The sequence below is a fragment of the Chiloscyllium plagiosum genome, unplaced genomic scaffold, assembly GCF_037043375.1.
Source record: "Chiloscyllium plagiosum isolate Xiang-an unplaced genomic scaffold, Cpla_swu_hap1 HiC_scaffold_5, whole genome shotgun sequence".
Lineage (NCBI taxonomy): Eukaryota > Metazoa > Chordata > Chondrichthyes > Orectolobiformes > Hemiscylliidae > Chiloscyllium > Chiloscyllium plagiosum.
In genome coordinates this window covers 96,125,504-96,151,876 of record NW_028270143.1, presented here as the reverse complement: position 1 = coordinate 96,151,876, position 26,373 = coordinate 96,125,504, and the positions used below count along the sequence as shown (strand labels likewise).

The 26,373-nt window shown below is 42.5% G+C and overlaps 1 protein-coding gene across 4 annotated transcripts in view; it reads left to right on the top strand.

Annotated features, from left to right (window-relative positions):
• The window catches only part of LOC122550081 (enhancer of polycomb homolog 1-like), a 251,768-nt gene that overhangs the window by 93,311 nt on the left and 132,084 nt on the right, over positions 1-26,373 (top strand). The window contains exon 1 of one of the 4 annotated variants that reach the window (XR_015757257.1): positions 23,581-24,096. The exons of 2 other annotated variants lie outside the window; for them this stretch is intronic. Coding sequence is in view for 1 of the 2 variants with exons in the window: in XM_043690605.2 (XP_043546540.2) it covers positions 23,944-24,096 (153 nt within the window). In the remaining variant the exon portion in view is untranslated. Of the gene's footprint in view, positions 1-23,580; positions 24,097-26,373 lie in introns of those variants that run through there. One more of the 4 variants, XM_043690605.2, reaches the window with a different exon arrangement.

Below are 26,373 nucleotides of genomic sequence, written 5' to 3'. Positions count from 1 at the left end.
GCCATTAGGCTGCTCAAACCCCCTCACACACAGAGGGTTGTGAAAGTTTGGAACTTCCTCAAAAGTTGGTGGAAGGGGAGTTGTTGAAGAATTTTAAGACTAAGACATAGATTCTTGATAAATAAGGGAGTACCAAGTTATTGGGGATAGGTGGCAATGTGGAGCATTCAGTCCAGTGTCTACCTTATTGAATAGAGGAGCAATCCTCCAGGGTCTACTCTCAATTTGAATGTTTGTAAAAATCCATGCAACCATAATTCGGATACTCAGCCTCATTAGGACATACAACTAATGACTCTATGCATGCAAGGAATAGGAGACTTTGATAGTTAAGGGAAAGGGATCATTATAAGGCCTAAGAGTAGAAAGCCATTCAGCCCGTTGAGTTTACTTCGCCATTCAAATGAGATCATGGCTGATTTGATAATCCTCAACTTTGCTTTCCTGCCTTTTCTATATAACCTTTGATTCCATTACTGATTTTTTTTTAAAACAGACTATCTATCTCTGACTTGAATATACTTAAAAATCTAGCCTCAACAGCCTACTGCAGTAAAGAGCTTCGTAAAATCACTACCCTCTGAGACCAGAAATTCCTCCTCATCTTTGCTTTAAATGTGTGACCCCTTGGTCTAAGATTATCCACTCTGTTTCTATAATCTCCCCCAGGGGAAAGCAACCCTGTCAAATCCCCTAAGACAGAGGTCAGAAGCAGGTCACAAACCTTTAGAGTTATAAAAGTAAAATGCTGGAGATGCTGAAAATCTGAAATCGAAAAATTAAACACTCAAAGGTCAGCAGATCTGTCAGCATCTGTAGAGAGAGAGACAAATAACTAATGGCTCCTTTAAGTTTCAGGCAGTTTTCATTGGCATAGAATAAGGGTACAGCTAGCCAGCCCCCACACATCACTCCACCTATGTCAGCTCTTTTGTTTTGGTGGAAGGTTCAAACACGGCTTATAATTTTTAGTGGAGTCATGGAGGGCCTGGGACAGTGGGATGCATCAGGGCCCAGTAACCAGGATCGAGTTGGGATAAAGCTCATTGTGCTCGGGCTGGATGGGTTAATAGCCCAGGCTAGGAACAGCAGCTCCAGGGTCCATAATTTCTGCCCTTGCCATTGGAGTCAGGTTGCTTCTCAAGAGTCCTGGACAATGGCCTTGTGGAGTCATCGACTAAAACAAAAGTCATCCGACATTGAAGTATATTGGCCGTCTTATTTTCTTGTAAAGCTGTCAATCACTCCCAGCCATTTTTAATGTAAATTATTAGAAGCTTTAGTATACTTCAGATCCTTCAACCATGTGGAAATAGACACACAGTGAAAAAAACTCAAAATAAATGGGTCAGAGAAATTAATCAAATGGACCTTTCACTCCCTTCTATAGCTGGATAGATATTACTTATTGAGGTCTATGTGCATTAGCCATTCTTGAAACTTCATTAAACATTCATGATGAAGTCATCTATTTGGATTGCTACTGTTAACGCATTTGCCATTTTGTTTCATTATTGGGTGTCTCAGATTTCAGCAAGTAATATTTGATAAATGGTGATTGTAGTGGTGTAGGACATGGTATTAATCAGGAGATTCAAGAAGCATGTATCATGGGTATTGCAGTACGTTTGGCTGACTTTAACCTGCATATAGTTTCAGTGACACCAATGAGCAATAATGGCAGAGGATCTGTTTCCAGATTGTGTTGGGATGGTTTTCTAGTATTCTGAGGAACTGACTAGCATACAAACTATTTAGATCTATTATTTAACAATAAAGGGCTAATCTTGTTGTAAGAATCCTTTTAGGCTTGAGTGGCCATAATATGATAGAATTTTATATTATTGAAACTTCAGAGTTTGATCTTAACAAAGGAAATTATGAAATTGAGGCACAAATTGGCAGGGATGGAGTTTGGACAATTGAAAGAGTGTGACAATACATCTGCAATGCACGGTCTTTTAAGATCAAATAGAAAGTTTACAGCAACTATACATTCTTCCATGGTGCAAAAAACCCCAAAAGGTCAGTTGACCATGGCTAACAAAGTAAATTAAAATTGAATAAGACTGAAAGAAAAGGGCTATAGAATAGAAATAGGCCTGAATATTTGGACGATTTTAGAACACATCAGTTTCTTGATTCTCTTTTTCTAAGAGATTAGAATATTAATGTAAGATAGCAGAAATCATGAAAAATGGATCATAAAAATTTCTGTCGACATTAAAGTAAAGGCTTGGCTCGGACAAATGTGGATGCGTTACAGGCAGAGTCAAGGAAATTCATAAAGGGGAATAGAGAAACGCTTGCTTTGCTTTGTGTCTGTCTTCACAGGAAGATACTAGAAATCTCTCAGAATGACTGAGCCAAGGAACTAGGGAGAGTGAGAAATTGAAGTAAAATAGTATTAATAAGAAGTTGAGTTGAAGAAATTAATGTGACTGTAGTAGAGAAATTGCTAAGACCAGATATTCTACACCCCAGTGAGTTGAAAGATCTGGCAATGGAGAAAGTGATTCACTGATGATCATCCAGAATTCTACAGATTGTAGAATGGTTCCTGTAGATTGGAATGTAGCAAGTGTCATCCCACTCTTTTAAGAAGGGAGGGAAAGAGAAATGGGGAATGATAGAACTCTTAGCCTTCCATCAAAAGTAAGGAAACTTCTAGAATCTATTATAAAAGAATATGGTAAATAGACACTTGGATGGTAATGATTTGATTGGCCATAGTCGGCGTGGATTTGAAAATGAAAAATCCTATTTGAATCTGTAGAAGTTTTGTTTTTAAGGATGTTATTAACAGAATTGATAACACAGATTCTGTGGTCAGAGTATACTTGGACTTTTAGAAGACTTTGATAAAGTCCCCCAAAAAGACTTTGGTTGGCAAAAGCAAATGGGACAGGATGTAATGGGTTGGTATGGAATAAAGATTTGTTAAAAGGCAAAAATAAGGAACAAATGGGTCACTCTTGCCTTGGCAAGCTTTGATGAGTGGGTTGCTGCAAGGATCAATACTTGGGACCCCAGCTGTTGACAATAATATCAATGATCGGGACCAAAGGTAATATTTTCCAACTTGCAGGTGACACGAATCTGGGTGGCACTGTGCTATGAACAAGAGACAGTGGCTTCAAGAGGATTCAAATAGATTTAATGAGTGAGGAAGAACAAGGCATGTGGAAAAAATGTGAGGTTATCCACTTTGATAGAAAGAGCAGATGTGCGCAACATTTCTTCGATGGTAAGAGGTTTGAAAATCTAAATATACATAGAGTCCTTGTTCATAAGTCACTGGAGGCTGACTTGCAGGTATGCTGGCAATTAGGAGGGTTAGTAGTGTTTTAGTGTATTGCATGAGTGCTGGAGTAGCAATAAGTTCTTCAGTAGCATGTAAAATCTTGGTTAGACTGCATCTGGGAACTGTGCACAGTTTTGACCCCTTTATCTTAGAATATATATTATTGTTATAGACTGACTGCAACAGAGGTAGGAGAAAGTGAGGACTGTGCAGATGCTGGCGATCAAAGCTGAAAAATGTGCTGCTGGAAAAGCGCAGCAGGTCAGGCAGCATCCAAGGACCAGGAGAATCGACGTTTCGGGCTTAAGCCCTGAAGAAGGGCTTATGCCCGAAATGTCGATTCTCCTGCTCCTTGGATGCTGCCTGACCTGCTGCGCTTTTCCAGCAGCACATTTTTCATTCCTGCAACAGAGGTATTCAGAGGATTGTGAATCTTTAATTCTCCACCCCATAGGGCTGTAGAATCTTAGTCATTGAGTTTGTTTAAAGATTGGCAAATAACAACCTGTAATGTAGTGGGTTGTAGTTGATTAGCCCTGATTGTATTGAGTAGTGGAACAGGCTCCAGTGCTAAAAGGTGTACTTCTGTAATGTTCCTTTCCAGCTGGAAATGGAATAAATGGTTTATTTGTTACTTCTCTAACCTTGTAATAACATGCAGTTTCTTTGAAGAGTTTTTTTTGTGTTTGTTTTCACAAGGTTAAGAAGTCCTGAAGCGGGTGAAAGATTCTGTTTTTGATACGATAAATATCTGTGAAAGATCAACACTTTTCATGAGGTTGTAAGCTGCAATGCACTTTTCAATGTATATCTTGAAAGGATGTTTGTTTAATGTGCCGGTTTCAGGCTTATTTCGAAGACTTATCAGTTTGGTTACTGGTTCACTATACAGTCGAAATAGAGAGAATGGGTGTGGAGGAGACATGGTAGGTTCTTTTGCTCCTCCATGCTCTGTCACATCTGAGGGAATTTGGAAAATACTGAAACAGACTTGGAAAATTTGAGGATGAATTTAGAGGTTAAAGGGGGTGGAAGGGGAACAGGAGCCCATGTAGGTCATTTGTAGTTGGAAGTGGAAGGTGAGGGAGAGCAGTGAGGGCTTGAGGCCTGACATTTCCTGAATTCATTGGGTTGATGTCCCAGTAAATAGAACTGGCCATTTTTGCCACTGCCCACTTCTGTTGCCACCTTGGCCCTACCTCCATCTAACTTTTGCCTCCTAACAGCAAAATTGACTATAATTCAACCTGTTTTGGCTCTACACTTGAAGGAAAGTTATTCCTATTGTCCTTTGGTGTCCTGCTGCCATACAAGGAGAAACAACAGCAGGTTTTCCAGTCCTTCTTTTACTGCTTAGATAAATATTTGGACATGAACAAGTTCAGGCAGGAAGTTGAAGCTGTACAAATTAGATATCTTATTTAATTTTATTGAATATCCCTTGTACATAAAACTTTGCATTAGGTGCTTTATATGAACTTCTCTATTGGTGACTACTTGATTTTTAATGTCCCTTTCAGCAGTCATTGGGGTCATTGTGACACAGACAAAAGCTATGAGGAACAGTAATCAAAATTACAGTTCCTAATATTACTCGCACAACTAGCTTTCACAGATTTGAATCTAAAACTTGATTTTACCAGGACATTCATTTATTTTTATTCATGGGATGCAGGCATCACAGGATGAGTGTCACAGTATTTATTTCCTATCCATAGCTGCCCTGGTGGAGCTGTAGTCACATGTAAGGCCAGACCTAGTAAGGACAGCAGTTTCCCTTAAAGGACATTAGTGAACCAAATGGGTTTTATTTACAACAATCAACATTGGTTTCATGGTTGTTAGACACTTCATTCCAGATTTATTATTGAATTCTTTGGCACTGAGCCTGGCACTGTTGCTCAGAAGGGAAGGGGGGAAAATAGAAAGGCGCTAGTGGTAGGGGACTCAATAGTAAGAGTGATTGAGAGAAGATTTTGTGTTCAGGAACGGGACTCCATGGAAGGTATGTTGCCTCCCCAGTGCCAGGGTCTGGGATAGCACCGATCGGGTTTACAAGATTCTGAAGGGGGAGGGTCAGCAGCCAGAAATCGTGGTAGATATTGGCACCAATGATATAGCCAGGAAGGGGTTGAGGATCTGAAAAGTGACTACAGAGAATTAGGTTGGAAGCCAAAGAGCAGGATGAGTAGAGTAGTGTTCTCAGGTTTGCTACTGGTGCCACGAGATAGTGAGATGAGGAACAGTCAACGAATGCAGCTTAACACGTGGCTGCGAGGCTGGTGCAGGAGGGAGGGCTTCAGATACCTAGACCATTGGGATACCTTCTGGGGAAGATGGGACCTGTACACGAAAGATGGGTTGCGCCTGAACTGGAGGGGCACAAATGTCTGGTGGGAGTTTTGCTCTTGTGATTTGGGAGGGTTTAAACTATTTTGGCAGGGGGTGGGAATCAGAGCCACATGTCTGAGAGGGGGTCAGTTGCAGACAGGGCAGTGACAGGATGTATTAAATCTATCAGGAAGGTTTCCCATGTGATGAGACAAAGGGATCGGTTAAAGTGTGTTTGCTTTAATGCAAGGAGTGTCCGAAATAAGAGTGATGAACTTAGAGCATGGATCAGTACTTCGGGCTACAATGTTGTGGCCATGACGGAGATGTGGGTTTCACAGGGGCAGGTTGTTTGACGTTCCAGGGTTTAGAACGTTTAAAAAGAACAGGGAGGGTGGAAAAAGAGGAGGGGGTGTAGCATTGCTAATCAGAGAGTGCATCACAGCTACAGAAACAAAGGTTGTTGAGGAAGGTTTGTCTACTGAGTCAGTATGAGTGGAAGTTGGGAACAGCCACTGTATTGGGAGTTTTCTATAGACCACCTAATAGCAGTAGAGCGGTTGAAGACCTCATAGGTAGGCAGATTCTGGAAAAATGCAGAAGTAGCAGGGTTGTTTTTATGGGTGATTTCAACTTTCCCAATATCCACTGGAACCTCCCTCATGCAGATGGTTTGGATGGAGCCGTTTTTGTCAGGTGTTCAGGAGGGTTTCCTTACACAGTATGTAGACAGACTGACGAGGAAAGAGGCCATTTTGGATTTGGTGCTCTGCAACGAGCCAGGACAGGTGTCAGATCTTGCACTTTGGTGAAAGTGATTACAACTGTCTCATATTTAGTATAGCCTTGGAGAATGAAAGGAGCAGTTACCGATGGAAGATATTTAATTGGGGAAAAGGAAATTATGACGCTATCAGACAGGAGTTGGGAAGTACAGGCTGGGAGCAATTGTTCCACAGAAAGGGCGTAACAGACATGTAGGGACTATTTAAGCAGCAGTTGTTGCGACTGATGCACAAATTTGTTCCTCTGAGACAGGTAAGCAGTGGTAAGATTAAGGAACCTTGGATGACGAGAACAGAGAAACTTCTCATCAAAAGGAAGAAGGCACCTACGTAAGGTGGAGGAAGCAAAGGTCTAGCACAGCTTTAGAGGATTACAGGCTTGCTAGAAAGGAGCTCAGAATTGGACTGAGGCAAGCAAGGAGGGGGCACGAAAAAGGCTTGGCCAGAAGGATTAGGGAGAACCCAAAGGCATTTTACTCATACATGAGGAATAAGAGAACAAACAGGGAGAAGGTAGGGCCGATCAGGGATAGCGGAGGGAACTTGTGCGTGGAGTCTGAGCAGATGGGGGAAGTCCTAAATGAGTTTTTTGCTTCTGTTTTCATCAAGGAAAGGGAACTTGTTGTAAATGAAAACTTAGAGGAGCTGGGATACAGTCTTGACCAGATCAAGATTGATCTGCTAGAAATTTTGGAAAACATTAATATGGATAAGTCCCCAGGGCCAGACCTGCTCCGAGAAACGAGAAAGGAGGTTGCTAAGCCTGTGGCGAGGATATTTGCCTCCTCACTCTCCACAGGAGTTGTACCAGAGGATTGGAAGGAGGCAAATGTTGTTCCTCTTTTCAAGAAGGGTAATGGGGAAATCCTTGGCAATTACAAACCAGTCAGTTTTACGTCTGTGATCAGCAAAGTTTTGGAAAGAATTCTGAGGGATAGAATTTATGACTATTTGGCAAAGCAAAGTGTGATTAAGGGCAGTCAGCATGGCTTTGTGAGGAGCTGGTCATGCCTCACAAATCTTATTGAGTTCTTTGAGGAGGTGACAAGATAGGTTGACGACGGTCGAGCAGTGGATGTAGTGTATGTGGACTTCACCAAGGCATTTCATAGGGTTCCCCATGGTAGGCTCATTCATAAAGTCAGGAAGTATGGGATACAGGGAGATTTGGCTAACTGGATTCAGAATTGGCTGGCTGACAGAAGGCAGAGAGTGGTTGTAGATGGAAAGTATTCTGCCTGGAGGTCAGTGTTGAGTGGGGTCCCGCAGGGCTCTGTTCTTGGGCTTCTGCTCTTTGTAGTTTTTATAAATGACTTGGATGAGGAGGTTGAGGGGTGGGTTAGTAAACTTGCAGATGACACAAAGGTTGGAGGTGTCGTCGATAGTATCGAGGGCTTTTTAAAGACAGGATTCTTGGCATTGTGGATCTGGGTGTGCAAGTACATAGATCCCTCAAAGTTGTCACCCAAGTGGATAGGGTTGTTAAGAAAGCATATGGTGTTTTGGCTTTCATTAACAGGGGAATAGAATTTAAGAGCTGCGAGGTTTTGCTGCAGCTCTACAAGTCCCTGGTGAGACCACACTTGGAATATTGTGTCCAGTTCTGGTCACCCGACTGTAGGAAAGATACAGAGGCTTTGGAGAGGGTGCAAAGAAGGTTTACCAGAATACTCCCTGGACTGGAGGGCTTGCCTTATGAAGAAAGGTTGAATAAGCTTGGACTTTTCTCTCTGGAGAGGAGGAGGAAGAGAGGAGACCTGATCGAGGTACACAAGATAATGAGAGGAAGAGATTAGAGTCAATAGCCAGAGACTTTCCCCAGGGCAGGATTGACTGGTACGGGGAGTCACAGTTTGAAGATATTAGGAGGAAGGTGTAAAGGGGACGTCAGAGGTAGATCCTTTACGCAGAGTTGTGAATGCATGGAAGGCATTGTCAGCGGTGGTGGTGGAAGCAGAGACATTGGGAACTTTTAAGCGACTGCTGGACATGCACATAGATAGCAGTGAGTTGAGGGGTGCGTAGGTTAAGGTAATATATTTTACATTAGGATTAAACCTCTGCACAACATCGTGGGTCAAAGGGCCTGTTCTGTGCTGTACGTTTCTATGTTCTAATTAAAGTTTCTTCGTGTGCTGTGGTGGGATTCGAGCCCAGGTCCCTAGAACATTATCTGGATTACTAATCTAATGCTAATACCAGTAGGGCATCAAAAAATATGAAACCAAGGTTGCATAAATGTTTCTCAATCACTTTCATCCCAAGAAATGTTTACATGAGGAAGATGGCTCTAATAGAGAATTTTACCCAATGATATTTGCCCTGATCCACAAATGTCCATGTAAGACCATTTTCCCCAAAACATTTTCAGTGTTGATTTGCAAATCTTCAAAGCAAGATACTACAGTGAGACCACTTCCTCATTAAAAGGATGTTGGAGAGAAGTAACGGATGAAAATAACTTTTACTTTTTGCCTCATTGGTACATGGAGGACACTTTTTTTATACCAATATGTTGTATGTTATTTTGTATGATCTCATGGAGAAATTGGCATAACACATTAGTATAAATGGATATGGATATTTTAGTACCTTAAAAGGAAAGTTTTGAAAAAATTACTAGTTCCTTGCTGCCATTGAGAAAATGTGGTTGAAAAATACAAGTCACATAATTACGTGGTAGCCCTATTTGGAATTAACACTCCCTTAATACGTAGCTTCCTACTGGAAGAACAAGATCAGAGGATCATCCTCATATTGAAATTGACCTTCTTAATCTGATCTGATCTTGACCTTGAAAATTACCTTTGTACTCTTTGAACAAAGTTGGTAGATGTGCTTAGTTTAATGTTCATTGTTCAGAAACAGCTTAGTAAATTGCCCTAATCTGAGCATGTAGTTTCTGGTTTTGAAAGCCTTATAAGCATTCACTTTACTGCTGCATTTAATGCTTGAGTAGTTCACAAAATATTGTATTGATGGTTAAAAGATTTATAAAGACAATCTGAACTGCTGGAATAAAAATGACATTTTTGGTTTTTGTTTCATGTATGCTGCAAAATAAACAAGATCAGTGTCAATTCAGTTATGATTGCAAAATCTTTTAGATAAGAAGAATACGTCTTAATCCCAGTTAGAATATTTCACAGAAAAAATAACCTTTGGTCGACTTCAACAATTTAACTTTTATGGTGTAGATCGAGGCCATTCAGCCTATTAAGTCTGCATTCACTGGAGAGAAACCATCCACCCATTCTAGTCGTGCCTACCAGCCTTGGTTTAAAGCCTTGTGCTCCCCTCTTTAGCTCAATCCCTTCTTGTCTTTTACTGAGTATGTTCTGAGTAGATGATATGAATGTGTTTTTGTTCTTTTTGTTGGGTTTTTTGGTTAAATTAGTAAAATTAAATCATTTTTTAAAATATAAAACTGAACATTGTATTTTGAACTATGGTGTTAACAGCTCGTGACTTAATCTACAGTTGGTAATGTGTAGAAACCAGGATTCTCTTCCTCTGGGAAGCTCCATGCATGCTGATTGGCTGCATAGATTCAACCTCCTTTTGCTGTGTGGCATGCAAGTAGACCTTTATGGAGGTTTATAAAATCATGGTGGGCATGGATAAAGTCAATATCAATGGTCTTGCCCTTGCATGGGAGAGTTCAAAACTGGGGTCCTTTTTTCAGGTGAGAGAGAATGACTTTAAAGGGGACAGGAGGGGCAACCTTTTTACGGAGTGGCTTGTGGGTGGAATGAACTGCCAGAGAAAGTGGTCGATTACACCGTTTAAAATACATTTGGTTAAGTTCACAGATAGGAAAGCTTGGAGGGATATGGGACAGGCTCAGGCTGATGGGACTAGTTTAGTTTGGGAACATGGTCGGTGTGGACTGGTTGGACCGAAGGGTCTGTTTCCATGCTGTATGACTGTGTAGTCATGTGTTTAGGCTGCAGAAGGTTGGTACCACTTGTTTAGGTATTCCTGGTGCTGGTCCCAGTATGCCATCCTATACACTACGTTGAACTGGAGTTCAGCTCCTGGCTTGGTACTAACAGTAGAGTGGGTGATATGCCGGGCCATGAGATTGCTGATTGTGGTTGAATGGCCGCAATGCATCCTGGATGTCCCTTCTTGAATTGCTCGACCTATTTGAAATCTGCCCTGTTTAATGCTACACTAAATGGTGATAGTGTTTAACGTAACATGGCGAAAGATTTCTTCCAGGTGGTGGGGAGCTGCCTTCTTGAATGCCTACAGTCCATGTACTGTAGGTAGCCCCTCAATACTGTTAGGGAAGGAATTCCAGGATTTTGATCCAATGACACTGAAGGAACGGTGATATATTTCCAAGTGAGGGTGGAGAGTAGCTTGGAGGGGAAGTTGCAGATGGTGGTGTTACCATACATCTGCTGTCATTGTCCTTCTACATGATCATGGTTCTGGGTTGGAAGGTACTTTTTAAGGAGCCTTGGAAAATGTTTGTAATCTTGTAGTGTCTCAACTGGGCATTGGTGATGCAGGAAGTGGATATTTATGGATATGGTGCCACTCAAGCTGACTCCTTTTATTCTGGCTTGTATCAAGCTGCTTGAGTATTGTTGGAGCTGCACTCGTCCAGACAAGTGGGGAGTTTCTTGTAGATGGTTCACATGTTTTGGGGTGTCAGGAAGTAAGTTACTTGCTGTGGTATTCCTAGCCTCTGACCTGCACTCATAGCCATTGTATTCATATGGCTATACCAGTTAAGTTTCTTGTTAGTAGTAAGCCCCAGGATGTTGATAGTTGAGGATTTGGTGATAGCGGCATTGAATTTCAGGGGATGATGGTTAGCTTCTCTCGATGGAGCAGATCATTGCCTGCCATTGTGTGGCATGAATGCTAATTGCCATTTTTCAGCCCAAGCTTGGATATTGTGCAATTCTTACTACATTTCAACATAGACTGTAGTAGTGTCTGAGGAGTCATGAATGATGGTGAACATTGTGCAATAATTAGTAAACACCTCACTTCTGACCTTTTCATGATGGAAAAAACCACCTGAAGTAGCTGAAAATGATGGCCTGAGGACACTACACTGAAGAATTCCTGCAGAGATGACTGACCTCCAACTAGCACAACTATCTCCCTATATCTAACCAGGAAAGAGTTTCCCCCTGATTTCTATTAGTTCCAGTTTTGTTAGGACTTCTTCAAGCACTGTGGTTAATTGTTGTCAAGGGCTGTCACTCTCCCCTCACCTGGAATTCAGTTCTTTTGTCTATGTTTGAACCAGGTCGTCAGGAGCTGAGTGGCCCTGGTGGAACCCAAACTGGGTGTCACTGAGCAGGTGCTGCTTGATAGCACTATAGGTGACACCTTTCATCACTTCACTGATGATCGAGAGTAGTCTGATAGGTTGGATTTGTTCTACTTGTTGCATACAGGACTAACTGGGCAATTTTCCACATTTTGGGTAGATGCCAGTGTTGTAACTAACTGTACTGGAACTGCTTGGCTAGAGGAGCAGCCAGTTCTTGTGTACAAATCTTCAGTACTATTGCTGGAATATCATCAGGGCCCATAGTCGTTGCAGTATCCAGTGACTCAGACCATTCCTTGATAGCGAGTGGAGGTAATCAAATTGGCCAAAGACTGGTATATCTGATGCTGAGGACCTCTGGAGGAGGCTGAAGTGGATCATCTGCTTAGTAATTCTGGCTGAAGATAATTAGACTTAGGATTCTTACAATGTGGAAACAAGCAGCCTTCTCTTTTGCATTGATATATTGGGCTCCCCCATTACTGAGGATGAGATTTGTCTAGAGCCTCCTACTCCACTGAGTTGATTGTCATCCACCTTTTATAGCTGTGTGGCAGAACTGTGGGTCTTAGGTCAGGTCTGTTGATTGTGAAGTCACTTGGTTCTGTCTATCATTTGTTACTTTATGCTGTTTAATGTGCAAGTAGTCCTGTCTGGCAGCTGCTTCAGGTTGACACCACATTTTTAGTTGTGTCCTCCTGCATGCTGCATTGAACCAGAGTTGATCCCCTGGCTTGATGTTACTGGTAGGGTGGGAGATATGTCAGGCCATGAAGTTGATGGTTGATGGTTCTGCTGCTTTTGACCGCCCACAAAGCCTGATAGATGCCCAGTCTTGAGTTGCTACATCTGTTTAAATTCTGTTCCATTTAGCATGGTTATAGTGCCACACAACACAATAGAGGGTATTCTGGATGTAAGTTTGTTTGCTGAGCTGGAAGGTTCGTTTTCACTCGTTTCGTCACCATACTAGGTAGCATTATCAGTGAGTCTCTAATGACGCACTGGTAGTATGGCCTGCTTCTTAATTTGTGTCCAGGTTTCCTTGGTTTGGTGATGTAATTTCCTGTTTTTCTTTTCTTGGAGGGTGGTAAATGGGATCCAAGTCAGTGGTTGTTGATAGAAGGATGGCCCTCCAACCAGAACACTAGGAATTCTCGTGCTTGTCTCTGTTTAGCTTGTCCTAGGATGGATATGTTGTCCCACTTGAAGTGGTGTCCTTCCTCATCTGTATGTAAAGATATTGTGAGAGTCGGTCATGTCTTTTTGTGGCTAGTTGATGTTCATGTATCTTGGTGGCTAGTTTTCTGCCTGTTTGTCCAATGTAGTGTTTGTTACAGTTCTTGCAAGGTCTTTTGAAAATGACATTAGTTTTGCTTGTTGTCTGTATAAGGTCTTTCAAGTTCACTAGCTGCTGTTTTAGTGTTGATGGATCTGTCGGCTATTAAGATACCAAGGGGTCTCAGTAGTCTGGCAGTCATTTCTGAGATGTTTTAGATGTAGGGGGAGTGGCTGGGGTTTCTGGACGTGTTTTGTCTGCTTGTTTGGGTTTGTTGCTGAGAGATTGGCAGACTGTGTTCATTGGGTACCCGTTCTTTTTGAATACACTGTATAGGTGATTTTCCTCTGCTCTGCATAGTTCCTCTGTGCTGCTGTGTGGTGGCTCATTGAAAAAATGTTCTAATAAAGCTCCTGTGTGGGATGATTGCTTCTGTAGTTCAGTGTTTGATCCGTATGTGTTGTTTTCCTGTAGACACTGGTTTGAAGTTGCCCATTGGCTGTTCACTCTACTGCAAAATCTAGGAATGGTCGTTGTTGATGTTTTCAGTGAATTTTATGCCAGTAAGGGTATTATTGATTAGTCTTGAGGCTTCCTCTAATTTGTTTTGTTTAATGATGACAAAGGTGTCACCCACATAGCAGACCCAAAGTTTGGGTTGGATGGTTGGCAGAGCTGTTTGTTCAAGTCTCTGCATTACTGCCTTTGCAAAGAACCCTGATATCGGAGATTCCATGGGTGTTCTGTTGGTTTGTCTGTAGGTTTTGTTGTTGAAGGCGAAGTGGATGATAAGGCATGGATCCACTAGCTTGATGATAGATATTATCCTTGCTGATGAAGTTGGTGGTGTTTGGTGCATGTGTCTTTGGTTCTTCTAATAATATAGTCAGTGTTTTCTTGGCTGGGTTGATGTTGATGGATGTGAATAGGGCTGTTACGTCAAAGACCATTATTTCATCCACTTCTATATTGGTATCATTTTGGTCTTCAGGAATTATTGAATGGAGCGGCGAAAGTCTTCTACTAGGTGTTTTAGTCTTTGGTGTAGCTCCTTGGATAATCTGTAAGTTAGTGTTCCAGGTAGCGAGACTATGGGTCTGAGGGGGACTCCTGGTTTGGATAATTCGTAGAAGCGTGGTGTGTTGGATCCATCTTGTTTCATTTTTTTGGAATTTGGTCTTAATGTCTCCAGATTTCTGAAGGTTTTTTGAGTAGGGCTGTGATTCGGTTCTCTAGTTGTGGGGTCGGGTCTATCGGGTCTATTGTTGGTATCTGTAAGCAGTGCATTCGCTTCTCAGTATAGGGGTCTCTGACTTAAAATGGCTGTCAAGCGTCAGCAGGTAGGAGAACAATATTTTGGGTAGAAGGTATTCTCCATGTGAAGGCAATACTTTACCTCCACAAGGACTGTGTGGAGGTCACTCTTGCTGATACTGTCATGGAAAGATGCATTTGTGGCAGGTGGGTTGGTAAAGATGAAGTAAATTCTGATGCTTGACTACTCTGAAACAGCCCTCCTTATTTTGGCACGAGCCCTGAATTGTTAGAAAGGAGGAATTTGACACTGGCAGGAAAATTGACAGGGTTGTGTTTTCTTTTGTTTCCTGTGCCTAGGTTGATGTCAGGTGGTCTGTGTCCAGCTCACTCCTTTTTTGGAGACTGTCTAGCAATTGTTACAATGGAGGCCATTTCAGAGGGTAGTTAAGAGTGAACCAGATTGCTTTGGGTCTGGAGTTGCCTATATTTGATTTGATTTGATTGTCATGTGTATTGAAGTACAGTGAAAGTCTTTGTTTACGAGCGGTACAGCTAGATCATTCTAAGCAGGGATGTATAGATCAAAGGCTGTAAAAACAAAATCTGAGGCATACAGGTTATGTTGCACAGGGCATGCACTAGGCGAGATCAGTATCATTTAGACAGTCCATTCATCAGTCTAATGGCCAGGAAGAAGCTGTTCCTGAACCTGTTAGTCCATGTGTTCAAGATTCTGTATCTTCTGCCTGATGGAAGAGGTTGTAGGAGGTCATTACTGGGGTATGGTTGGTCTTTGATAATGTTGGCAGCCTTTCTGCAGTAATAAGATGTGTAAATGGAGTCCATGGATGGTAGATTGCCTTCCGCAATGGTCTGGGCTTTGCACACAAACTTCTGTAGTTTCTTATGGCCCTGGGCAGAGCAGTTGCTATACCCGGCTTATGCCTGAAATGTTGATTCTCCTCCTTGGATGCTGCCTGACCTGCTGTGCTTTTCCAGCACCACACTCTTGACATATGCACCCAGACAGTATGCTTTCAATAATGCATCTGTAGAAGTTAGTGAGGGTCCTTATGGACATGCTAAGTTTCCTGAGCATGAAGAGGTGTTATTGTGTCACCTTGACTGTTGCACCCATGCAGGAAGTCCAGGACAGGTTGTCAGTTATCATCACTCCAAGGAACTTGATGCTGTCCACTCTCTCATAGGCCAGATCAGGTGAGTATGGTGGATTTCCTTTTCTACAGCATATTAGCAAATGTGATGAGTTTTTTCTGATAATCTATACTGGTTTCATGGTCATCATTAGACCTTTTATTTTAGGTCAGTAATGGTGCTACCGAGCCACTCTTGGTAGACTGGTTTCCTATTTAGAGTACCCTGTGCCCTCCTTGTGTGTCCAAATAACTTTTAACATGTATGAGAACTGTTTGTCTGTGAGGAGGGATGGTAGGTTGTAATCATTTACTGCTATTTGACCTGATTCAGTGTGGAATCCAGAGTCAATAACAGAGCAACTCCCTCACTGCTATATATCGTTTTGCGATAACCTCTGATGAATCAGTCGTGTTGCGGGGATAAGATCGTCAAGGATGGTGGTTGTAGTGAGCAGTTTTCTTCAACTGGTTGTAGAAAGGTGTTGCAGAATTTTGATGTATTTCCAAATTGTGATGGTGTGTGATTTGGAGCTGGTTTCTGTTATTCTTCTCCATGGTTGTGGTTGTTGGTTTGGGAACTGCAGTGCACCTTGGGTAACACACACTGCAGTATGACCTATCCCACTCCTTTCTATCTTTCTTTTTTTTTGAAAGGGGGAGGACTCCCACATAGAGAGCCCTCCAGAACAATTTATTTTTCTTTTTTTTAGGGGAAAACACCCAACTGGCCAGTGATAAGCACTGCCCTTCACAAAAAGGTACCCCACTCCTTTCTAAGGACAGAGGTAGTCTGCACTCATTGGATGGAGCACTTTAAGGACCTCCCAAGTCCAAATCTGAATTTAATTTCGTTGCCATCAGCATTCTACCCATCAGCACCTCAGCACAACCTTAGCCTGACACGGTTGAAAGGCCATCCGATTGCTGAGAACCAACCAGTTCACTGGTGCAGATGGAATCCTCAACTGAAATACTGTAATATATTCGAGAAATGTAATATATTTGACATGAATAACTGATTTCATCTTCCTCATCTGGAAGGCATTTGACAAGGTTCCCCATGGGAGACTGGTGAGCAAGGTAGATTTCATGGAAGACGGGGAGAACTCCATTTGGATACAGAACTGGCTCAAAGGTAGAAGACAGAGAGGGTGGTGGTGGACGGTTGTTTTTCAGACTGGAGGCCTGTGACCAGCGGAGTGCCACAAGGATCGGTGCTGGGTTCCATTACTTTTTTGTCATTTATATAAATTATTTGGATGTGAGCATAAGAGGTACAGTTAGTAAGTTTGCAGATGACACTAAAATTGGAGGTGTAGTGGACGGCGGAAAAGATTATAACAGGATCTTGATCAGATGGGCCAGTGGGCTGAGAAGTAACAGATGGAGTTTAATTTAGATAAATGCGAGGTGCTGCATTTTGGGAAAGCAAATCTTAGCAGGACTTATTCACTTAATGGTAAGGTCCTAGGGAGTGTTGCTGAACAAAGAGACCTTGGAGTGCAGGTTCATAGCTCCTTGAAAGTGGAGTTGCAGGTAGATAGTACAGTGAAGAAGGCATTTGGTATGCTTTCCTTTAATGGTCAGAGTATTGACTACAGGGGTTGGGAGGTCATGTTGCGGCTGTAGAGGACACTGGTTAGGCCACTGTTGGAATATTGCGTGCAATTCTGGTCTCTTTCCTATCGGAAAGATGTTGTGCAACTTGAAAGGGTTCAGAAAAGGGTTCGGGGTGACATGGTGGCACAGTGGTTAGCACTGCTGTCTCACAGTGCCAGGGACCCAGGTTCAATTCCTGGCTCGGGCAACTGTCTGAGTGGAGTTTGCACATTCTCCCCGTGTCTGCGTGGGTGCTCTGGTTTCCTCCCACAGTGCAAAAATGTGCAGGTTAGGTGAATTGGCCATGCTAAATTGCCCATTGCCTTACATTTACCACAACGCTATGTGTCTGGGTGGGTTGCTCTTCGGAGGGTCAGTGTGGACTTGTTGGACAGAAGGGCCTGTTTCCACACTATAGGGAATCTAATCTAATCTAATCTAAAAAAAAGATTTACAAGGATCTTGCCAGGGTTGGAGGATTTGAACTATAGAGAGAGGTTGAATGGGTTAGGTCTGCTTTCCCTGGAGCATCGGAGGCTGAGGGGGTGACCTTTTAGAGGTTTATAAAATCATGTGGGGCATGGATAGGATAAATAGACAAAGTCTTTTCCCTGAGGTGGGGGAGTCCAGAACTAGAGGGCATAGGTTTAGGGTGAGACGGGAAAGATATAAAAGAGACCTAAGAGGCAACTTTTTCATTCAAAGGGTGGTACTTGTATGGAATGAGCTGCCAGAGGAAGTGATGGAGGCTGGTACACTTGCAACATTTAAAAGGCATTTGGATGGGTATATGAATAGGAAGGGTTTGGAGGGATATGGGCCGGGTGCTGGCAGGTGGGACTAGATTGGGTTGAGAGATCTGGTCAGCATGGACGGGTTGGACCGAAGGGTCTGTTTCCATGCTGTACATCTCTATGACTCTAAACCTGAGCATTCCACACACCGCTACCTACATCAGCTGGGTGGATTCAGGATTGGCCTGTTTAATCATCTATGGATCTACAACCCTATAGTGGGGAAAAAGTCCTCTTTGTTCTCAAGGTACAGTCTAAGAAGGGAAAATAAATTTAATGCCACTCATGCAGGTTGCTTTGTCCTAATTGGTGTCCTGTTGCCTCGGCGTTTTTGAGCTTCGTTTGTCCAGACAATTGGTGCACTTTGCATAACTCTCTTAACATCTGGCTTGTAAGTCATAGAAAATCTTCAGTGAGTCATTGCATAATGCTGGTGTCTGACCTACATTTGTATTTATATAAAATAAAAGAAAAATACTGCAGATACTAGAATCTATAAATAATGTTCAGAAAATGTTGGAGAAACTCAGGTCAGGCAACATCTGTAGAAAGAAAGAACATTAATATTTTGAGTTTGTGACAATTCAAAACTGCAATCAGCTGGGAGATAGTAATTTAAATGCAGTTGACAGAGGGCAGAAGGAGGAGTAAGTAGGACAGATGGTGAGGATGGCCAGAGCAAAAGAGAAAGGGAGTGCTAATGGTGTTAAAGGTGAGATTGAAGTGTAAAATATATGTAAATGATAGTTGTGAAAAGGAGAAAATAAGTCTGCTTTGCTGACAGCAGAAACATCCTGACTCAAAGTGTTCTGGGTGGAGGATGAAGAGTGTATAAAAGAAGAGAATACCCATGTATTAATGTAAAGTATATGGCTGGTCCAGTTAGATTTTTGTTCAGCGATGCTTTTCTCTTACTTACTGTCTTTCCTTCTTTTGTGCTTGCTCTTTTTTTCTTTCTCTTCTTTCTTTCCTCTTTTCTCTTACTCTTTCTTTCTCACACTTGTTTGTCTCGCCCTTCTTTCTGTCTTTGTCCATAACCTGGTATTTGTGAAACATGACTGTTCGTTACTTAGCACCAATCAGCCCAAAATGATGAGTTTATGAGGAATGGTGTGTGGGACCGAAGACCGCAATCATTGTTGAATTTCTCCACTTATTACTTTATGGTGGGAAAGCCATTGATTCACTTGAAGATGGTTGGGTCTAAGAGACTGCCTTGAGCTTTTGAATATGTGAAGAGACTGCCAACTGATGTAAATAAATCCTGCAATCTTCCATTGGTATATAAATATTAATAGTGAAAGTGTGGTACAGGAAGGGTGGGGCCAATTAGAGACCAAAAAAGAGATTTATTCATGGAAACATTGCATCAATCTTTAGCAAAAGAAGAAATACTGTCCAGGTTGTGGTGAAAGGAGATAATTCAAATACATGAAGAGGAGCCGTTGGAGTTACTGCCTTTATTTACAGTTGATCAGGCCTCCGGATTGAATAAAAGACATCCAAAGACACCAAGGGAAGTGAGTGTAGAAATTTGAGATATTGGCCATAATTTTCCAGTCCATTTTAGACCTAGGTGATGCCAGAGGACAAACTAATTGCAACTTGTTTTTTTTAAAAAAACCGTAAAGGTGAGTTCAGAAACTGTATGCCTATTAGTCTAATCATGTTGGTGGCACAGCTTCTAGAAACAATAATTCAAGACAAAAATCTCTTGGGGAATTTGGATTAAGAAATGCCAGCATGGATTTGTTAAGGGATAGCTTTGCTTAACTAATGTTAGACTTTGTTTTTTGAAAAGGTAGTTGAGCAGGTCAGTGAGGATAATGCTGTTGATGTGGCACAAGTGGATGTCCAGAGACATTTGAGACAGTGCCACAATGCCAGACTTATGAACAAAGTTTCAGCTTAGATTACTTAGTGTGGAAACAGGCCCTTCAGCCCAACAAGTCCACACCGACCCTCTGAAGATCAAACCACCCAGACCCATTCCCCTACACCTAACACTACGGGCAATTTAGCATGGCCAATTCACCTAACCTGCACATTTTTGGACTGTGGGAGGATACCGGAGTACCCAGAGGAAACCCACGCAGACAGTTGCCTGAGGCGGGAATTGAACCCGGGTCTCTGGTGCTGTGAGCAGTAGTGCTAACCACTGTGCCGCCCGCTCTTAGAGTAAAAGGAATAGTAACACATAGATCTGAAAATAGCTGAGCAATGGGAAATATTAATATTCAATGGATGTTTTTCTGACTGCAGCAAGATTTATGGCTGGACTCTCGAGGAATCTGTGTTATACCATAAGATAGGAGCAGAATTAGGCCATTTAGTTCATTTGAGTCAGCTCTGCCATTCAAACATGGCTGATATGTTTCTCAACCCCATTCTCCTGCCTTCTTCCCTTGATCTGCTTACTAATCTAGAATCTATGTCAAAAGGTATGGTGCTGGCAAAGCACAGACTGTCAGGCAGCATCCGAGGAGCAGGAGAATCGATGTTTCAAGCTCTTCATCAGGAATCTATTTATCTCTATCATAAATACACTCAATGACGTGGCCAATGTCGCATAAGGTTGTGATGAATTCCACAGATGTACCACCCTCTGGCTGAGAAATTCCTCCTCATCCCTGTTCAAAAGGGTTTCCTCTTCACTCTGACGCTGTGCCCTAGAGCCCGAGTAGAATAGGGGTGTGGGTCTGGTTGGGATGCTTTTCAGGGGATTGGTGGGAACTCAATGGGCCAAATGGTTTCGTTCTAAATTGTGGGAATTCTATGATTATAGAAACATCCTCTCCACAACCACCCTTTCTGGACCTCTCAATATTCTTTAAGTTTCATTGTGATTTCCCCCCACACATCCTACTACCCTCCTCAGAGTACAGACCCAGAATCCTCAACTGCTCCTCACGTGACAAGCCCTTCTTTCCCAGCATCATTCTTGTGAACCTCCTATGGACACCCTCCAAGGCCAGCATATCCTTCCTTAGATACCGGGCCCACAACTATTCTCCATATTCCAAATGTTGTCGAACCTGAACCTTAGCAGTTTATTCCTGCTCTTAGCATTCATTTCAAGAGGGCGAGAATACAATCATTGCATTTAGCTTCCTAGCTACCAACTGAACTTGCATGTTAATCTTAAGAGAAATAGTGTATGCCTCTTAATAAAGAGCAAAACCTCACACTTTCTCACATTGTATTCTATCTACCACTTCTTTGCCCACTCTGCAAACCTGTCAAAGTCCTTCTGCAGGCTTCCCGCTTCCTCAACACTACCTCTCCTCCACCTATCATTATTGTTAAGTTTGCAGTTAACACAGTGCCCTTAGTTCCTTCATCTTAATCATTAATGTTAATTGGAAGTATTCTGAACAGTGAGGAGAATACTGTAGAACTTCAAAAAGACAGAAAGAGTTTGATGGAATGGCTAGGAAACTGGCAGATGAAATTTAATTCAGTGAAGTCCGACCTGATTCATATTGGTAGCATGTTGGCTCAGTGGTTAGCAATGCTGCCTCACAGCACCAGAGACCCAAGTTCAATTCCACAGTTCGATGACTGTGCAAGCGCAGACATTCTGTGTCTGCATGGGTATCCTCCAGGCGCTCCGGTTTCCTCCCACAGTTCAAAAATGTGCAGATTAGGTGGATTGGCAATGCTAAATTGCCTACTGTGTCCAGGGATGTGTAGCTTGGCCATGGGAGTTGCAGGGATTGTGGAGAGAGGGGAATGGGTCTGGGTGGGATGTTCTTTGGATAGTCTGTGTGTACTTGTTGGGCCGAAGGGCCTGTTTCCAGACAGAATAGAGTTGAAATCATACTATCTTCCTTTCTGCAAAATTTAACCAGTTATTGGATAGTTTTCTCCCTAATTCCTGTTGACTTCTTCAGTTTTACTGAGACCCTGGTGTCATGTTGGTCAAATCTTGCCTTGATATCAAGGGCAGTCATTTTCACCTCACCTGGAATTCAGCTCTTGATCCATGTTTGGCAAAGACTATTAAATCTAGAGTTCAGTTCCTGGCAGGACACAAGCTCTTATCAGTGAGTAGATTATTGGAAAGTGAGTGCTGTTGGATAGTGTTGTTGATGATCCCTTCCATCAATTTGTTGCTGACTGAATGTAAACTGATGGTGCATTAAACAATGAATCACTTAAGGTATTACAACCAATTCAATGTCAGTAAAATGCTGCTTTCTATATTTATATGTTAAGCACATTGGAGCTATTTTTGCAATGAGTTTATGCTGCCAATGTTGTACAAACTATTGTGAAAGAGTTACTAGATAACAAACTGCAAAATAAGATTAGCTTGTATATGAAATATTGGAGCAAATTGAAATTAAATATTCAGAATACTTCTGTATCAGTCCAATCTGATAAAACCTTACTGATGTTCATTACTGATTTCCAGAACAGACTTTGGATTTTTTATTAGTTATAGGTAGTTTAAATTGTCTGCATGTTTTTATGTAGAAATACCATATGAACTGAGTTTTTCCATTTTTCACCAGCAAATCATAACTTTTGACATGCCTTTTAATTATTTTGTACGTAAACGTTTGATTGGTGTTACACCAAAAATGTTGATTAGTACCCTAAATTCTACACTTTACAAAATGACACTATTTGAACTTTTAAAAATAAAATTGCATATTGGTGTGGAATCATACAAACTAGAAGTAGGACATTCAGCCCCTCCAACCTGCCCCACCATTCAATAAAATCACCGATCTCATTGTGATCCCAAATCTGCCATCTATCTGACAGCAATGCAACCCTTTTGCTTAACAAGAATCTACCTATCTTTGCCTTAAATAAAGAATAGTAAATTACTGAGCGGCATTGTTTTTGGATTTTGTTAAAATGTCAATTTGTCTAATTGTGCATGGTGAAATATTTCAGAATAATTTTTAAAATGGTCAAACTTTTGTGCTAGGATGAATTCTAAAACCAAAATCTACTTTTGTGGGCATTGACTTATTTAATTTGGTTATTCAGGTTATCAGATTTGCCTTGTACAGAACATCCCTTTTTTTTGATTTGAGAAGTAACCTTACTGTCTTTCGGCAGTACAAATAAACAAGCCTTGCAATTGTTTACTCCGAGTTGCGCAATACCCTGTGACAGATTACAACCTGCCCATTGAGTTTTGAACTGTAGTTATTATTGTATGAGACATGTGACATTTCCCCTTTTCCCAACAGACCATTTACAAAAAAAAACCCAAGCGCTGGCACTTTGTTGTTATAGAGGGCGCCGTTTCCAACAGCTTCTTCCAAAGTTGTTGTGACTGAGGGTATCCATGTTGTGGCGTAGTTGAATTAGGAAGCGAACGAGGGGGGGAAAAAAAGTGAGAAGTGAAAAGAAAACGGTCAGTCGTCGTGATAAGGATCTCGCATTTAGAAATAAAAACGAGCCAAAAACACAGTCTCCGATCGAAAGCGGAGTTTTCGTTTTCCGTGGAGCCGATGGTAAAAACGGGTGGGGGGGGGGTGAGGAGAATTCGAAAAGATTTGGCAAAGGTAGGAGGAGAATCGGAGATGAGAGGGTTTTATACAGAATTTCATACAAAGGCGAAGGGTGGGCTGGTTGACTTGCAGTCAGGCGGGGAGAGAAAATAATAATCCTTCATATAAATCCAGCCAGCAGCAGCAGCAACATCCTCCTGCCGTACCAACCGACCGCCGGCCGGTTGATGGGAGGGGGTGGGGATTGCGCGCGCAGCTCGGCCGAGCCTCGTCCCTGTTGCTGTGCATTGTGGGATGGCTGGACTTTAATGACCGCCATGTTGGCCATGGCGTATTGAAGTCGACAAAAGGAACCTAAACGGACCGGGGGAAAAACCGCCTTTCTTCCGCTTCCAACCCCCGTTTTTTCTTCATGGAATGGAACTAGGAGCTCCAGTCTCTCATCCATGATAGGTTCCGGGCGGCTCCGTGTAGGTTTTACCGGGTGTAGGCGTCAACATTTCATCAGCGACTAAAAAAAACGCATTATATATATATTTATATATTTCCTTCCAACTACAACCCCCCCCCCCCCCCTCCTTCCTCTCTCTCTCTCCCGCGGTGGTGTTTGGGTTTCTAATCCGCCGCGAACACGCACATACAAACCGAGGGAGAGCCGAGAATAATGAGCAAACTGTCGTTTCGGGCAAGGGCGCTCGATGCATCGAAACCCCTGCCCGTGTATCGGTGCGAGGATTTGCCGGATCTGCATGAATATGCCTCCATCAACCGAGCGGTGCCCCAGATGCCCACGGGGATGGAGAAGGAGGAGGAATCGGTAGGTGTACACGGGGCGGGTTTGGACGAGTGTGTTTTTTTTTACATGTCCGTTCATTTTTGGACAAAGTGTTTTAAAAATTAATTTTATTCGGACGTGTTTGTTGGCCGCGGTCGGTTTTGGCGGGGCGGGGAAGGGGGGTGGTGGATAGTGTTGGGTTGCTGGGAGGTGTTGCCTGTGTGCGCAGGTTGCGCGGCCGCCATTACACGGCTCTCGCTCGCTTCCTCCCAAACATGGGGCCGGGCCGCGGAAACGGAGAGACGGGGCTCCCGGAACCACCCACACTTTATCCCTCCGCTCTGGAGGAAGGCCGTCCTTCTTGTTTCTTTTTATTATTCGAAAAACAATCGATGGTACCGTCACGTCGATTTTGTTCCACCGGTCGCCGAGCGGGTGGAGGAAACAAGTATATTGTTCCTTGTATATGAAAGATATTATTTTTATCCCCTCGGTGTACAAAAGATCACGTGACTGCCGAGGCAGCCATTTTGTTGTGTATCTCTCTGGGTTGGGCCCGAGCTTAGCAACTGCTAACTCCAGTAGGAGAGTGGCGCTAGAGAGCCTGAATTTTTTTTGGTTTTGGGGGGTGGTGTTGTACCGTAGACGAGTCAGTACTTCACTCAGTTCCAGGTCTCTGCAATATATGGGCATTGTTTTTCTTCGCTTTTCTTTTCTTTTGTACGCTCAGTGCATAAGTTGATTTGCAACATGGTCCTTCACTACGTGTCACTGAACAGAGACCATTGTGGAAGTATCACTGTTTTTAGTCTCAGCACGTGCACGAGTTATGACCTGTTGTGCAGTGCCCTAGCGTGGACCAGCGGGGAAACTCTTCCTTGTATTGCAAATTACTACTATAACTAAGTCCGTGCAGAAACCATTAGTTATAGCCGTATGTAGTCGTATGTTTTGTGCCGTGTCCGTCACATCTACAGTCAGTTTGAATGGTAGTCTTTTGGACGACATGCAAAATTAAGTTTTTTTTTCTTAATTTACACTTGATAGTATTGCTTATAAGAATTCTAGAGGTTGAATATCGCCGTGTTTTGATGTTTTGGGAAAATCTCCTGAATAGTGACCTTTAAAAGCAAAATGTTACACTAATGGTTATAGTGGTGAGGCTGTCAGTGAAAATCATAGTCTCTGACCAAGATTCAGTATTGTAGTTATGGTTTGATTATTATTAGGTATACTGAAATTGTCAGGCAAGATGTTAGATTAAAGTCAGGGCTGGTTTATTATGTGAATATGTAATGCCACAGGATTCTGTTAATGTCAAAAATGTGAAGTTGCTGGAACTTGCCATTAACCTAACCTAATCTAAAGAGAGGAGCAATGTATCCCTTAATTGCTGTTACCTAACTTTGCTGATTTGGTAGCAATGAACCGTAAGCCAAATCAGTTATAACCAATTGAGTGTACTTGTGTGAATTTCTGAAGTTGCTGTTATCATCAGTATGCAGCTTGTTGGGGGTTCAAAATATTTTCAACACATGGGCAAGACAAAATTACACTGTTCCCAGTTTGAATGAACTTCTTGACGACAAAGAAATAAAAAGCATTTAGGCTATACTTAAGATGACAGTCTGGATGTTCATCAGTGTAACAAAAGTATGGATTGCAGACAAAACAACACCACGGAAATCATTTCAACTCTGCCCAACTAGAGTACTGAGCTGAAAATGTGTTGCTGGAAAAGCGTCGCAGGTCAGGCAGCATCCAAGGGGAAGGAGAATTGACGTTTCGGGCATGAGCCTTTCTTCAGGAATGAGGAAAGGCTAAGATAAAAGGTAGGGGGGAGGGGCATTGGAAATGCGATAGGTGGAAGGAGGTCAAGGTGAGGGTGATAGGCCGGGGTGAGGGGGGAGAGGTAAGGAAGAAGATTGCAGGTTAGGACGGCGGTGCTGAGTTCGAGGGATTTGACTGAGACAAGGTGGGGGGAGGGGAAATGAGGAAACTGGAGAATTCTGAGTTCATCCCTTGTGGTTGGAGGGTTCCTAGGCGGAAGATGAGGTGCTCTTCCTCCAACCGTCATGTTACTATGGTCCAAGTCCCTCCTCCCTACCTTTTATCTTAGCCTGCTGGACACACTTTCCTCATTCCTGAAGAAGGGCTCATGCCCGAAACGTTGATTCTCCTGCTCCTTGGGTGCTGCCTGACCTCCTCTTTTCCAGCAACACATTTTCAGCTCTGCTCTCCAGCATCTGCAGTCCTGACTTTCTCTTCCAACTAGAGTACTGTTTGTGGATTATTTGTGGATATCTAGTGCTATTTCAT